Source organism: Oncorhynchus kisutch, linkage group LG15 (genome assembly GCF_002021735.2).
Source record: "Oncorhynchus kisutch isolate 150728-3 linkage group LG15, Okis_V2, whole genome shotgun sequence".
Taxonomy (NCBI): Eukaryota; Metazoa; Chordata; class Actinopteri; order Salmoniformes; family Salmonidae; genus Oncorhynchus; species Oncorhynchus kisutch.
This window is the reverse complement of record NC_034188.2, coordinates 79255277-79271528: the sequence shown is the minus strand read 5'-3', so window position 1 is coordinate 79271528 and position 16252 is coordinate 79255277. Positions and strand designations below refer to the sequence as shown.

Below are 16252 nucleotides of genomic sequence, written 5' to 3'. Positions count from 1 at the left end.
GTATGTGTGTTCTGAAAGAGGAATTTAACCATGTTAAAATGAATCCGAAGTGGTTGCGTCACAGCCCTTATCTCCCTGCAGCAGTGTTTGTCCTGCCATCCCCTTCAGACGCCAGTACCTGACTGACGACACCTCATATTTGCACACACACTATGGCGCGCCTCGATCAATCACACCACTGTAAACAATAACAATCTGCTTCCATTGATGCAAGCCTCCACCCGCCTTGTCATTTCCTTCCTGTCCTCAGAGAGCACAGCGTCATTTGCTCTGTATTTCTCCCTAGTAATCTATTGTAAAAGTGATCTTAACACCTTACACCATACAAAATGAAGGAGCTGATCGTGGACTTCAGGAAATAGCAGAGTGAGCACGCCCCTATCCACTTTGCTGGGACCGCAGTGGAGAAGGTGGAAAGCTTGATGTTCCTCGGCCTACACATCACTGACGATCTGAAATGATTCACCCCCACACAGACAAACCAAATTGTACTTGTCACATGCGCTAAATACAACAGTGAAATAATAATAAAAGTAAGAAATACAATGTGGTGATAAAGGCGCAACAGCACCTCTTCAACCTCAGGAGGCTGAAGAAATTTGGCTTGGCTCTAAGACCCTAACAAACCTTTACGCACAATTGAGAGCATCCTGTTGGGCTGGATCACAGCCTCTTAGGGCAACTGCACCGCCCGCAACCACAGGGCTCTCCAGAGGGTGGTGCGGACTGCCAAAGGCATCACCGGGGGCACACTGCCTGCCCTCCAGGACACCTATAACACCCGATGTCACAGGAAGGCCAAAAAGCTCATCAAGGACAACAACCACCCAAGCCATGACCTGTTCACCCCACTACCATCCAGAAGATGAGGTCAGTACAGGTGCATCAAAGCTGGGACAGAGAGACTGAAACACAGCTTCTATCTCAAGGCCACCAGACTGTTAAATAACCATCACTAGCCGACTACCACCCGGTTACCCAACCCTGCACCTTAGAGGCTGCTACCCCATATACATATACTTTGAATCACTGGCCACTTTAATAATGTAACACTAGACACTTTAATAAAGATAACATACTGCTTTACTCATCTTATATGTATATACTGTATTCTAATCTACTATATTTAGTCAATGTCACTCCGACATTGCTCGTCCTAATATTTATATATTTCTTAATTCCATTATTTTACTTTTAGATTTGTGTGTAGTGTTGTGAATGGTTAGATATTACTGCACTGTTGGAGCTAGGAACAAGCATTTCACTACACCAGCAATAACATCTGCTAAATATGTGTAACAGTATAGCTTCCGTCCCTCTCCTCGCCCTTCCTGGTCTCTTACCAGGGACCCTCTGCACACATCGACAACAGCCACCTTCGAAGCAGAGCAAGGGGAACAACTACTTCAAGGTCTCAGAGCGAGTGACGTCACCGATTGAAACGCTAGCCATTTCACATCGGTTACATATGTGACCAATAACATTTGATTTGATCACCTGAGGTGGGTAGAAAGAGGCATGCACCAGCTCTGTTATGTACAACCTCGCCACCTAGTGTTTGCCATATTCGCATCACACCTGACTGACCACCAGAGAGAATAACAGCATTGTACTGTTGCAAAGCCACCATGGGGGGGACATGTAAACAAGTTAATGTACTTGGGAAGGAATTGAAAATGAATGCAAGTAATGTTAACTAGTTTTTACAAATACTTCAGTCAGCAGTGTTCGACTGTATAGTTCTAACACACGTTTAAAGGTAGTTAGCTTAGCTAAGACGAAATAGGTACAGTAGCTAGCCAGCCAGCCATGTGACTCTGGTTCGTGCTATCCGGATTCTTTCGGAAGTACCTAACCCATTTTAATGTTCAACTTCAGTGTGTGGGGTGGGGAGACGTCCCAATGATCCCTACTAGCAAGAACCATGTGACTTCCTCTCACTGTTTTGATGTTTGCTAGCGAACTGGGTAAGATAGCTAGCTACACATATATGCTGTACTAGCTAGTATGTAATAGCATTATTCAAACGACTTATCACTTTATTGTATTGAACATACGTATATGTACCAATTGCAAATATTGTAGAAAATGCATCACAAACCTAGCTCACTAAGTCGTATGGCAGACCTTCAGGCTAGCTTTTTGTTAGCATTCAACTAGTTGTTGCAGCCATACACTTGGCTTTTGTACTGGCGTTATATCAACGTATCTTACATTGCGCATGTCGACTAGTATCTAATTATAAAGCACACATATATACCTTCTGAATAACCTCCTCCCTGGCTTTACGTTTGTATTCTTTTCGGACTTCGATGCTGTTAACACTTTCAAAACTGCCTCCGTGCGTCGCCATAACACTGCCGTTAAATGTGCTTCCATCAACTGTCGCAAAAATATTTACGACCCCTGAAAATACATTGTTTCTGGTTAATGTAGTCCTCTGCATTGGATCGTACAAACAAATAAAACTTTTTTTTTAAATAGATAGAAATACAGTTGTATTTTGTGAACGTGTGAACAAACCGATATAAAAACCAACCTGGATTACCTGGGAAATTATTGTACAGGTAGTAGGGCAGTGCACTCATCCCATAACTGCAAGGTTCAATCCCCCCGTAGGCCTTCATTTAACGTTTTCTCTGTTCTCAATCTCACTGTGTCTGCAGAACACTACTTGAGAGAAGGGATATAGTGTAGCTCTCATATAATTAAAATTTCATTCTCGTTCTGTGGTGGCTCCAGTGTGTTATGCTGGGTATGCTAAAGGGAAAAGGATTATACAGTATAGGCCTGCCTATGACAAGGCCAAGATGTTAACCATAATAAGGAATGCAAAATGGCCTATAATGAATATGAATGTATTGCAATGATGTTGTCTTGATGTCACTATCCGTTTGATCAATACACTGTGGGCAGGCAGACATCTAACCACCTTTAATTTTCTGAAAATGTCAAGTGCCTATCTGAGGCAGACAACAACAGCAGCACAACAATCAATAGCCAGATAAAACACCAGGTACGGTAAACTCCAGCCTCCTCCTCCTTTTAACTTCATAACTGTTTTTTCAGTCCCGGTGGACTCAGACAGTCGCAGAGGTAATTTACCGGGAGCCATTTCTCAATTATCACGGGGCTGCTTTGAGATACCGTCACTGCCACGAACAAGAGCCCATTACCCCGAGATCCATTCAGCTATTTAACTCGTCTGTTGGACCTTATCTCATTATGATTGGTGTGTGTGAGTGTGTTGGGTGTGTATGTCCATTTCAGGTGCTGTCTACAGAGAGCCAGACTCCCTGACAGCACAAATGTGGTCCTGAATGCTGATACTCAGGCTGCTCAGGGACCATGCAGTAGCAGATATGGAGGGGAGTGATAGGGGAATGAGAGGGAGAGGGAAGTAAGGAGCAAGACAGAGGAGGATGGGAGAGGGAAGAAAACTCATAGAGATGCAGTGTAGTGACCACGACGATCCCAGTAAACAGCAGAAAGGGGAGGGACGGAGAGGAGAGATGGAGACAGCGAGCAAGAGAGAGACAGAGAGGAGAGAGAGGAGCATACAGTTTTTGATGAGCTGGACATTTCTCTCTCTCTGTGATTGTCTGGTACCGCCCTCATTGAGATGAATTAGTCTGGCATTGGGAAGCAATGGCAGCAGTAGCATAACAACACACTGCACTAAAAATACCAGAACTTACAGTGACTCAGCTTGGCAATGAAGGGTACTTAAGGAATAGTTTACCCCAAAACGAAAGTTTCCATAACACCAAAGTCTTCAGTCTTAACGGAGGTACAGTGCCTTGCGAAAGTATTTGGCCCCCTTGAACTTTGCGACCTTTTTCCACATTTCAGGCTTCAAACATAAAGATATAAAACTGTATTTTTTTGTGAAGAATCAACAACAAGTGGGACACAATCATGAAGTGGAACGACATTTATTGGATATTTCAAACTTTTTTAACAAATCAAAAACTGAAAAATTGGGCGTGCAAAATTATTCAGCCCCCTTAAGTTAATACTTTGTAGCGCCACCTTTTGCTGCGATTACAGCTGTAAGTCGCTTGGGGTATGTCTCTATCAGTTTTGCACATCGAGAGACTGACATTTTTTCCCATTCCTCCTTGCAAAACAGCTCGAGCTCAGTGAGGTTGGATGGAGAGCATTTGTGAACAGCAGTTTTCAGTTCTTTCCACAGATTCTCGATTGGATTCAGGTCTGGACTTTGACTTGGCCATTCTAACACCTGGATAGGTTTATTTTTGAACCATTCATTTGTAGATTTTGCTTTATGTTTTGGATAATTGTCTTGTTGGAAGACAAATCTCCGTCCCAGTCTCAGGTCTTTTGCAGACTCCATCAGGTTTTCTTCCAGAATGGTCCTGTATTTGGCTCCATCCATCTTCCCATCAATTTTAACCATCTTCCCTGTCCCTGCTGAAGAAAAGCAGGCCCAAACCATGCTGCTGCCACCACCATGTTTGACAGTGGGGATCGTGTGTTCAGGGTGATGAGCTGTGTTGCTTTTACGCCAAACATAACGTTTTGCATTGTTGCCAAAAAGTTCAATTTTGGTTTCATCTGACCAGAGCACCTTCTTCCACATGTTTGGTGTGTCTCCCAGGTGGCTTGTGGCAAACTTTAAACAACACTTTTTATGGATATCTTTAAGAAATGGCTTTCTTCTTGCCACTCTTCCATAAAGGCCAGATTTGTGCAATATACGACTGATTGTTGTCCTATGGACAGAGTCTCCCACCTCAGCTGTAGATCTCTGTAGATCTCTGTTCATCCAGAGTGATCATGGGCCTCTTGGCTGCATCTCTGATCAGTCTTCTCCTTGTATGAGCTGAAAGTTTAGAGGGACGGCCAGGTCTTGGTAGATTTGCAGTGGTCTGATACTCCTTCCATTTCAATATTATCGCTTGCACAGTGCTCCTTGGGATGTTTAAAGCTCGGGAAATCTTTTTGTATCCAAATCCGGCTTTAAACTTCTTCACAACAGTATCTCGGACCTGCCTGGTGTGTTCCTTGTTCTTCATGATGCTCTCTGCGCTTTTAACGGACCTCTGAGACTATCTCAGTGCAGGTGCATTTATACGGAGACTTGATTACACACAGGTGGATTGTATTTATCATCATTAGTCATTTAGGTCAACATTGGATCATTCAGAGATCCTCACTGAACTTCTGGAGAGAGTTTGCTGCACTGAAAGTAAAGAGGCTGAATAATTTTGCACGCCCAATTTTTCAGTTTTTGATTTGTTAAAAAAGTTTGAAATATCCAATAAATGTCGTTCCACTTCAATGATTGTGTCCCACTTGTTGTTGATTCTTCACAAAAAAATACAGTTTTATATCTTTATGTTTGAAGCCTGAAATGTGGCAAAAGGTCGCAGTTCAAGGGGGCCGAATACTTTCGCAAGGCACTGTATGAAACCTTTGTAAAGTGAACTATTCAGATGTTACAAAGACACAAATACACTATACCCCTTCAAATTAGTGGATTCGGCTATTTCAGACATAACCGTTGCTGACAGGTGTGTAAAATCGAGCACACAGCCATGCAATCTCCAAAGACAAACATTGGTAGTAAAATGGCCTTACTGAAGCGTTCAGTGACTTTCAACGTGGCACCGTCATAGGATACCACCTTTCCAACAAGTCAGTTCGCCAAATTTCTGCCCTGCTAGAGCTGTCAACTGTAACAGCTGATATTGTGAAGTGGGAACATCTAGGAGCAACAACGGCTCAGTCGTGAAGTGATAGGCCTCACAAGCACACAGAACGGGACCGCCGAGTGCTGAAGCGTGTAGTGCATAAAAATTGTCTGTCCTCTGTTGCAACACTCACTACTGCCTCTAGAATCAACCTCAGGATAAGAACTGTTCGTCGAGGGCTTCATAAAATGCGTTTCCATGGCTGAGCAGCAGCACACAAGCCTAAGATCACAATGCCCCACGCCAAGCGTTGGCTGGAGAGGTGTCAAGCTTGCTGACATTGGACTCTGGAGCAGTGGAAACGCGTTCTCTGGAGTGATGAATCCCGCTTCTCCATCTGGCAGTCCGACGAACGAATCTGGGTTTTGCAGATGCCAGGAGAACGCTACCTGCCCGAATGTATAGTGCCAACTGTAAAGTTTGGTGGAGGAGGAATAATGTTCTGGGGCTGTTTTTCATGGTTCAGGCTAAGCCCCTTAGTACCAGTGAAGGGAAATCTTAATGCAACAGTATACAATGACATTCTAGACAATTCTGTGCTTCCAACTTTGTGGCAACAGTTTGGGGAAGGACCTTTCCTGTTTCAGCATGACAATACCCCCATGCACAATGTGAGGTCCATGCAGAAATAGTTTGTCGAGATTGGTGTGGAAGAACTTGACTGGCCTGCACAGAGCCGTGACCTCAACCCCATCCAAAATCTTTGGGATGAATTGGAACGCTGACTGCGAGCCAGGCCTAATCGACCAACATCAGTGCCTGAACTAATGCTCTTGTGGCTGAATGGAAGCAAGTCTGTTCCAGTACCTAGTGGAAAGCCTTCCCAAGCAGCAAAGGGGGACCAACTCCATATTAATGACAATGATTTTGGAATGAGATGTCCACATACTTATGGTTATGTAGTGTATTTCAAGGTTACCATTCCCTTTCAACACCCTGGGGCTTTTTCTAACACTTAAAATGAAATACATACATTTGGAGTGAAGGAAATCAAACAGACACTTTCCTCATTATTTTGAAGGGCATTATGTTTTTCAATCTTTATTATTTACAATAATCAGAGACAATAAAACGCATCATTGCCTCGTATAATTGTCTTGCCTTTATCTGATGAGGTGAAAAGCAAATTTATTTCCGAATTCAATGTTTTTCAGTTTAGGGAACTAATTCATTCTAATGTTGATGCTGTCTCCAGTCTTCCCCAATAGGACACACCTGGTCATGGTAGCTGCTCTGTATGGGCACCCTTCTAAACCTGACACAGAGCTCCTCTAATCAAATCACATTTTGATATGTCACATGTGCCGAATACAACAGCTCTAGCTCCCCCTTCTGGAACACATGGTAGTAGCGGTGAAACACGGGGCTGGGAGCGGGGCTGGGGGTAGGGCTGGGGCTGGGGGTAGGGCTGGGGCTGGGAGAAGGGCTGGGGTAGGGTGAAGGGTAATGCTGGAAGCAGGGCTGGGAGTAAGGCTGGGGGAGGGCTGGTCTGGGAGCAGGGTTGGGGGTAGGGCTGGGTTTGGGCTGGGAGCGGGGCTGGGAGCAGGGCTGGGGTAGGGCTGGGAGCAGGGCTGGGGTAGGGCTGGGAGCAGGGCTGGGGGTAGGGCTGGGAGCAGGGCTGGGGCTAGGCCTGGGAATAAGGCTGGGGCTGGGGTAGGGATGGGAGTAGGGCTGGGGGGTAGGGCTGGGAGCAGGGCTGGGGACAAGGCTGGGGCTAGGGCTGGGAATAAGGCTGGGGCTGGGGTAGGGATGGGAGTAGGGCTGGGAGCAGGGCTGGGGGCAAGGCTGGGAGCAGGGCTGGGAATAAGGCTGGGGCTGGGAGCAGGGCTGGAGGTAAGGCTGGGAGCAGGGCTGGGAGCAGGGCTGGGAATAAGGCTGGGGCTGGGGTAGGGCCGGGAGTATGGCTGGGGGTAGGGCTGGAGGTAAGGCTGGGAGCAGGGCTGAGGCTAGGGCTGGGAATAAGGCTGGGGCTGGGGTAGGGCTGGGGTAGGTCTGGGAGCAGGGCTGGAGGTAAGGCTGGGAGCAGGGCTGGGAGTAGGGCTGGGAATAAGGCTGAGGCTGGGAGTAGGGCTGGGGGTAAGGCTGGGAGCAAGGCTGGGGCTGCGAGTAGGGCTGGGAATAAGGCTGAGGCTGGGAGTATGGCTGGGGGTAAGGCTGGGAGCAAGGCTGGGGCTAGGGCTGGGGCTGGGGTAGGGCTGGGGTAGGGCTGGGAGCAGGGCTGGAGGTTAGGCTGGGAGCAGGGCTGGAGGTATGGCTGGGAGCAGGGCTGGGAGTAGGGCTGGGAATAAGGCTGAGGCTGGGAGTAGGGCTGGGGGTAAGGCTGGGAGCAAGGCTGGGGCTGGAAGCAGGGCTGAGGGTAGAGCTTGGGGTAGAGCTGGGAGTAGGGCTGGGGCTGGGAGTAGGGCTGGGGCTGGGAGTAGGGCTGAGGGTAAGGCTGGGAGCAAGGCTGGGGCTGGAAGCAGGGCTGAGGGTAGAGCTTGGGGTAGAGCTGGGAGTAGGGCTGGGGCTGGGAGTAGGGCTGGGGCTGGGAGTAGGGCTGGGAGTAGGGCTGGGGCTGGGGGTAGGGCTGGGGCTTGGGGTAGGGCTGGGGGTAGGGCTGGGGATGGGAGTAGGGCTGGGGGTAAGGCTGGGAGTAGGGCTGGGGCTGGGGCTGGGAGTAGGGCTGGGGCTGGGAGAAGGGCTGGGGTAGGGTGAAGGGTAATGCTGGGAGCAGGGCTGGGAGTAAGGCTGGGGAGGGCTGGTCTGGGAGCAGGGTTGGGGGTAGGGCTGGGAGCAGGGCTGGGGTAGGGCTGGGAGCAGGGCTGGGGGTAGGGCTGGGAGCAGGGCTGGGGCTAGGCCTGGGAATAAGGCTGGGGCTGGGGTAGGGATGGGAGTAGGGCTGGGGGGTAGGGCTGGGAGCAAGGCTGGGGGCAAGGCTGGGGCTAGGGCTGGGAATAAGGCTGGGGCTGGGGTAGGGATGGGAGTAGGGCTGGGAGCAGGGCTGGGGGCAAGGCTGGGAGCAGGGCTGGGAATAAGGCTGGGGCTGGGAGCAGGGCTGGAGGTAAGGCTGGGAGCAGGGCTGGGAGCAGGGCTGGGAATAAGGCTGGGGCTGGGGTAGGGCCGGGAGTATGGCTGGGGGTAGGGCTGGAGGTAAGGCTGGGAGCAGGGCTGAGGCTAGGGCTGGGAATAAGGCTGGGGCTGGGGTAGGGCTGGGGTAGGGCTGGGAGCAGGGCTGGAGGTAAGGCTGGGAGCAGGGCTGGAGGTAAGGCTGGGAGCAGGGCTGGGAGTAGGGCTGGGAATAAGGCTGAGGCTTGGAGTAGGGCTGGGGGTAAGGCTGGGAGCAAGGCTGGGGCTGCGAGTAGGGCTGAGGGTAAGGCTGGGAGCAAGGCTGGGGCTGGAAGCAGGGCTGAGGGTAGAGCTGGGAGTAGGGCTGGGGCTGGGAGTAGGGCTGGGAGTAGGGCTGGGGTTAGGGCTGGGGCTGGGGGTAGGGCTGGGGATGGGAGTAGGGCTGGGGCTGGGAGTAGGGCTGGGGCTGGGAGTAGGGCTGGGGCTGGGAGTAGGGCTGGGGGTAAGGCTGGGAGTAGGGCTGGGGGTAAGGCTGGGAGCAAGGCTGGGGCTGGAAGCAGGGCTGAGGGTAGAGCTGGGAGTAGGGCTGGGGCTGGGGGTAGGGCTGGGGCTGGGAGTAGGGCTGGGGCTGGGAGAAGGGCTGGGGTAGGGTGAAGGGTAATGCTGGGAGCAGGGCTGGAAGTAAGGCTGGGGGAGGGCTGGTCTGCGAGCAGGGTTGGGGGTAGGGCTGGGTTAGGGCTGGGAGCGGGGCTGGGAGCAGGGCTGGGGTAGGGCTGGGAGCAGGGCTGGGGGTAGGGCTGGGAGCAGGGCTGGGGCTAGGCCTGGGAATAAGGCTGGGGCTGGGGTAGGGCTGGGAGTAGGGCTGGGGGGTAGGGCTGGGAGCAGGGCTGGGGGCAAGGCTGGGGCTAGGGCTGGGAATAAGGCTGGGGCTGGGGTAGGGATGGGAGTAGGGCTGGGAGCAGGGCTGGGGGCAAGGCTGGGAGCAGGGCTGGGAATAAGGCTGGGGCTGGGAGCAGGGCTGGAGGTAAGGCTGGGAGCAGGGCTGGGGCTGGGAGCAGGGCTGGGAGCAGGGCTGGGAATAAGGCTGGGGCTGGGGTAGGGCCGGGAGTATGGCTGGAGGTAAGGCTGGGAGCAGGGCTGGGAATAAGGCTGAGGCTGGGAGTAGGGCTGGGAGCAAGGCTGGGGCTGCGAGTAGGGCTGGGAATAAGGCTGAGGCTGGGAGTAGGGCTGGGGGTAAGTCTGGGAGCAAGGCTGGGGCTAGGGCTGGGGCTGGGAGTAGGGCTGGGGGTAAGGCTGGGAGTAGGGCTGGGGGTAAGGCTGGGAGCAAGGCTGGGGCTGGAAGCAGGGCTGAGGGTAGAGCTTGGGGTAGAGCTGGGAGTAGGGCTGGGAATAAGGCTGGGGCTGGGAGCAGGGCTGGAGGTAAGGCTGGGAGCAGGGCTGGGGCTGGGAGCAGGGCTGGGAGCAGGGCTGGGAATAAGGCTGGGGCTGGGGTAGGGCCGGGAGTTTGGCTGGAGGTAAGGCTGGGAGCAGGGCTGAGGCTAGGGCTGGGAATAAGGCTGGGGCTGGGGTAGGGCTGGGGTAGGGCTGGGAGCAGGGCTGGAGGTAAGGCTGGGAGCAGGGCTGGAGGTAAGGCTGGGAGCAGGGCTGGGAATAAGGCTGAGGCTGGGAGTAGGGCTGGGAGCAAGGCTGGGGCTGCGAGTAGGGCTGGGAATAAGGCTGAGGCTGGGAGTAGGGCTGGGGGTAAGTCTGGGAGCAAGGCTGGGGCTAGGGCTGGGGCTGGGAGTAGGGCTGGGGGTAAGGCTGGGAGTAGGGCTGGGGGTAAGGCTGGGAGCAAGGCTGGGGCTGGAAGCAGGGCTGAGGGTAGAGCTTGGGGTAGAGCTGGGAGTAGGGCTGGGGCTGGGGGTAGGGCTGGGGCTGGGAGTAGGGCTGGGGCTGGGAGAAGGGCTGGGGTAGGGTGAAGGGTAATGCTGGGAGCAGGGCTGGAAGTAAGGCTGGGGGAGGGCTGGTCTGGGAGCAGGGTTGGGGGTAGGGCTGGGTTAGGGCTGGGAGCGGGGCTGGGAGCAGGGCTGGGGTAGGGCTGGGAGCAGGGCTGGGGGTAGGGCTGGGAGCAGGGCTGGGGCTAGGCCTGGGAATAAGGCTGGGGCTGGGGTAGGGCTGGGAGTAGGGCTGGGGGGTAGGGCTGGGAGCAGGGCTGGGGGCAAGGCTGGGGCTAGGGCTGGGAATAAGGCTGGGGCTGGGGTAGGGATGGGAGTAGGGCTGGGAGCAGGGCTGGGGGCAAGGCTGGGAGCAGGGCTGGGAATAAGGCTGGGGCTGGGAGCAGGGCTGGAGGTAAGGCTGGGAGCAGGGCTGGGGCTGGGAGCAGGGCTGGGAGCAGGGCTGGGAATAAGGCTGGGGCTGGGGTAGGGCCGGGAGTATGGCTGGAGGTAAGGCTGGGAGCAGGGCTGGGAATAAGGCTGAGGCTGGGAGTAGGGCTGGGAGCAAGGCTGGGGCTGCGAGTAGGGCTGGGAATAAGGCTGAGGCTGGGAGTAGGGCTGGGGGTAAGTCTGGGAGCAAGGCTGGGGCTAGGGCTGGGGCTGGGAGTAGGGCTGGGGGTAAGGCTGGGAGTAGGGCTGGGGGTAAGGCTGGGAGCAAGGCTGGGGCTGGAAGCAGGGCTGAGGGTAGAGCTTGGGGTAGAGCTGGGAGTAGGGCTGGGAATAAGGCTGGGGCTGGGAGCAGGGCTGGAGGTAAGGCTGGGAGCAGGGCTGGGGCTGGGAGCAGGGCTGGGAGCAGGGCTGGGAATAAGGCTGGGGCTGGGGTAGGGCCGGGAGTTTGGCTGGAGGTAAGGCTGGGAGCAGGGCTGAGGCTAGGGCTGGGAATAAGGCTGGGGCTGGGGTAGGGCTGGGGTAGGGCTGGGAGCAGGGCTGGAGGTAAGGCTGGGAGCAGGGCTGGAGGTAAGGCTGGGAGCAGGGCTGGGAATAAGGCTGAGGCTGGGAGTAGGGCTGGGAGCAAGGCTGGGGCTGCGAGTAGGGCTGGGAATAAGGCTGAGGCTGGGAGTAGGGCTGGGGGTAAGTCTGGGAGCAAGGCTGGGGCTAGGGCTGGGGCTGGGAGTAGGGCTGGGGGTAAGGCTGGGAGTAGGGCTGGGGGTAAGGCTGGGAGCAAGGCTGGGGCTGGAAGCAGGGCTGAGGGTAGAGCTTGGGGTAGAGCTGGGAGTAGGGCTGGGGCTGGGGGTAGGGCTGGGGGTAGGGCTGGGGCTGGGAGTAGGGCTGGGGCTGGGAGTAGGGCTGGGGCTGGGGGTAGGGCTGGGGCTGGGAGTAGGGCTGGGGCTGGGAGTAGGGCTGGGGCTGGGAGTAGGGCTGGGGGTAAGGCTGGGAGTAGGGCTGGGGGTAAGGCTGGGAGCAAGGCTGGGGCTGGAAGCAGGGCTGAGGGTAGAGTTTGGGGTAGAGCTGGGAGTAGGGCTGGGGCTGGGAGTAGGGCTGGGGCTGGGGGTAGGGCTGGGGCTGGGAGTAGGGCTGGGGCTGGGGGTAGGGCTGGGGCTGGGGATAGGGCTGGGGAAGGGAGTAGGGCTGGGGCTGGGGGTAGGGCTGGGAGTAGAGCTGGGGCTGGGGGTAAGGCTGGGAGTAGGGCTGGGGGTAGGGCTGGGGCTGGGGGTAGGGCTGGGGCTGGGGCTGGGAGTAGGGCTGGGGGTGGGGGTAGGGCTGGGGGTAGGGCTGGGGCTGGGGGTAGGGCTGGGGCTGGGAGTAGGGCTGGGGCTGGGGGTAGGGGTAGGGCTGGGAGTAGGGCTGGGGCTGGGAGTAGGGCTGGGGCTGGGAGTAGGGCTGGGGGTAATGCTGGGAGTAGGGCTGGGGCTGGGGCTGGGAGTAGGGCTGGGGCTGGGGGTAGGGCTGGGGCTGGGAGTAGGGCTGGGGCTGGGAGTAGGGCCGGGGCTGGGTGTAGGGCTGGGGCTGGGAGTAGGGCTGGAGCTGGGGGTAGGGCTGGGGATGGGGGTAGGGCTGGGGCTGGGAGTAGGGCTGGGGCTGGGAGTAGGGCTGGGGCTGGGGGTAGGGCTGGGAGTAGGGCTGGGGCTGGGGGTAGGGCTGGGGCTGGGAGTAGGGCTGGGGGTAGGGCTGGGAGTAATTACTCCTTTTCCACAGTTTTCAGATTAAATAATGAAAGGAAAGGACACAACTACTGATTATACAGCTCCCCATTACTGGCCTGCCTGTACACAAGCCTCATCGAGAGATTCATGAAGACATTTTCATCCTTATCAAAGCCATCCAATTTACTCCACATAATGAAAACCAGCAGTGGACAAATTACAGTCAGATTAGCGAGCCACAATAACTCACAGCAGAGTAGGAGAGGAGAGAGTGAGGGAAATTGATAGCAGTAATAATCTTTTCAATAAAACTCTTGTTCAGGGGAGAAATGTAATTAAGCTCTATGAGTCATTCGCTCCAGTCTATAAGGAGGGATCTGGGGCAGGGCTGGAGGAGAATTTCATATAGTCTCTTTCATCATGTGCAAGTGGAAACACACAAACACACACACACACACACCAAAAATTTACATTCACTCTTGCTCATACACAGAGACAGACACACAAAGGTCAACAAAGCTGAGAACATTTAGCAAAAAAGAGAGTCTGTGAAAAGCTTGTATGGTAGGCTAATTGAGTTGAGAGAAGAGAGAGAGCCGCAGGGTCAATAAACAGAATTCGCTCTTCTCCATTGATAGTGTTTACAGATGTTAGTATTTATAAACTACCCTCACAGACCACCTTACCTCAATCACTTCAGGGTTGATGCCCAGGTAGTTTCCGTTCCCAGAGCCCACATCAGCGAGAATGGTTTCTGGTTCAATGGAAGACAGGAAGTGACATACGCGTGGCTAAGGGGAGTGTCGAGTGATGCTGAAGGGACCAGCGATCCCCTTGTACATGTGACCAATTTCCGCCTCCATACGGCAGGCGTCAGTCAGTACACACAGAGACACACAAAAACATCAATCCCATCTCCTTTACAAATCAAGGAGCTCACTGCAGTCACATGGTGTGCGGCACAACTTACAAAGGTGAGAGAGGTCCTGGTGCCCCTCCCCTTAGGGTGAGGTTACTATGGTTAATGAGGTCAGAGGTCACTGCAGCAGGAGAGTCACAGGCTGGCACCACATCAAACTTCCTGGGGGTTATTAGTTGGTAGAGCATGGCACGTGCAACACCAGGGTTGTGGGTTCAATTCCCACGGGGGAACAGTACTAACAAATATGAAAATGTATGCACTTACTACTGGAAGTCGCTCTGCATAAGAGTGTCTGCTAAATTACTCAAATGTAAAAACCACAGAAAACACACATTTTAAGGGATAGTTCACCGAAATTACAAAATTCCATTGGTTTCATTACCCTGTAAGCAGTCTATGGACAAGGAATTTCAATCAGCATATTGATTGCACTATGCACAGGGGTAATACATTCAATCATTGCTACTCTAACTTTCATAATGCAAATCCGACCACGATACCATCTTGCTCCTACTGTCTAATAGGCAGAAACTCAAACAAGCTGTACCAGTGACTAAAACCATTCAATGCTGGTCTGACCAATCGGAATCCACACTTCAAGAATGTTCTGATCACACGGACTGGAATATTTTCCAGTCAGCCTCAGAGAACAACATCGACCTATACGCTGACTCGGTGAGTGAGTTTATAAAGAAGTGCATTGGAGATGTTGTACCCCACTGTGACTATTAAATCCTACCCTAACCAGAAACTGTGGATGGATGGCAGATTTTAAGCAAAACTGAAAGCACGAACCACTGCATTTAACCATGAAAATAGGTCTGGGAATTGGCTGAATATAAACATTGTAGATATTCCCTCCGCAAGGCAATCAAAGAAGCGAAATGCCGGTACAGGGACAAAGTGGAGTCGCAATTCAACGGCTCAGACACAAGATGTATTGTCACGACGAAGGTGGCTCCCCTGCCTATTCGGGCGGCACTCGGCGCTCGGCGTCGCCGGTCTACTAGCCACCATCGATCTCTTTTTCCTTTTCTGTTCGTTTGGTCTTATTGGTTGCACCTGTCCCTTGCTAGGTCCGCCTATGTTCGTGCGGTATTATTTTCTGTTAGTCTGTTTATCGCCTATGGTTTTGGGCGTTCGTGTGGAAATCCCAGTAAAGACGTTTTTTCCCAGTATCCTCTGCTCTCTGCAATTGACTCTGCACCCACCACTCCAGGCGATTGTGACAGAATTCATTCAAATGGAGTCAGCAGGAGCAGCTGCACCTCCTCTCCCATCTATGGAGGAGCGAGTCCTCCACCATAAGGCCATTCTCCACCGTATTGGGTCGGCAATGGACCAGATGGTAGAGAGGATGGACCGATGGGAGAGGAGTGGCCTCCCTACCTCACCCCCAGCTCCCCTTCTGCCAGCATCACCTACCCTTCCTCCAGCATCCGGATCCGGTGCTCTGCGTCTGGCGCTCCCCAGGGAGTACGATGGAATGGCGGCTGGGTCCCAGGGGTTCTTACTACAGCTGGAGCTGTACCTGGCTACTGTTTGTCTGACTCCCTCGGGGGAGGAGAGCGTGAGCGTCCTCGTCTCCTCTCTGACGGGTCGAACCCTGGAGTGGGCCAACGCAGTGTGGAATGGCCCAGACTCGGCGAGGGATCACTACCCTGAGTTCACCCAGAGGTTCCGGGCCGTGTTCGACCACCCACCGGAGGGCCGAGCGGCAGGTGAACGGCTGTTTCACCTGCGTCAGGAGACGAGGAGTGCGCAGGACTTTGCGCTGGAGTTCCGGACCTTGGCCGCTGGGGCGGGGTGGAACGACAGGGTCCTGATGGACCACTATCGCTGTAGCCTCCGGGAGGACGTCCGCAGGGAGCTAGCTTGTCGGGACACCACCTTCTCCCTCTATGAACTTATTGACATGTCCATACGACTAGACAACCTGTTGGCTGCCCGCGGGCGTCCAGAATGGGCCCTGTTGGTTCCACCTCCAGGCCCTCCCGCTCCAATCCCCATGGAGTTAATCCAATCCATGACTTGGTGTCCAAGGCAATGTTTACACATACTAACATTTGTGGCAGAAATCCTGAAACCTTTACCCCCACTCTCTTTCCAACTCTGTCTCTCCTTCTCTCCATTTACATCTCTCTCTTAACAGTGAGTCCAAAAGTATCAACTCTCTCTCTCTCCCCAGCTCTATTTCTCCCTCCCCATCTCTCTCTGTTACTCCATTCTCATCTCCCCCTCCATCTCTCGTACATGTGGGTCCATAGGTCTCTCCATCCCTCCCCATCTCGCTCTATGTCTCTCCCTCTCCCTCTCCCTCTCCCTCCCTCATCTTGGTCTCTCTATCCCTCTCCATCTCTCCCTCCCCCAGCTCTCTTTCCTCATCACCCAAATTACAAAATGATATTGGTTTCCTTACCTTGTAAACCGTCTATGGACAAGGTCTCTCCATCCCATCGCTCTCTCTTCATCCCCCATCTCCCTCTCTCCATCCCTCATCACTCTCTCTCC

General features: G+C 53.7%; 1 protein-coding gene across 2 annotated transcripts in view; it reads right to left on the bottom strand.

Annotated features, from left to right (window-relative positions):
- Positions 1–2389, bottom strand: part of cwf19l2 (CWF19 like cell cycle control factor 2) — a 66580-nt gene extending 64191 nt beyond the window's left edge. The window contains exon 1 of one of the 2 annotated variants that reach the window (XM_020503516.2): positions 2261–2389. In XM_020503516.2, the coding sequence (XP_020359105.1) occupies positions 2261–2353 (93 nt within the window). In that variant the 5' untranslated portion in view covers positions 2354–2389. Of the gene's footprint in view, positions 1–2101; positions 2212–2260 lie in introns of those variants that run through there. The other variant, XM_031791155.1, reaches the window with a different exon arrangement.
- Positions 2390–16252: the final 13863 nt, after the last annotated feature.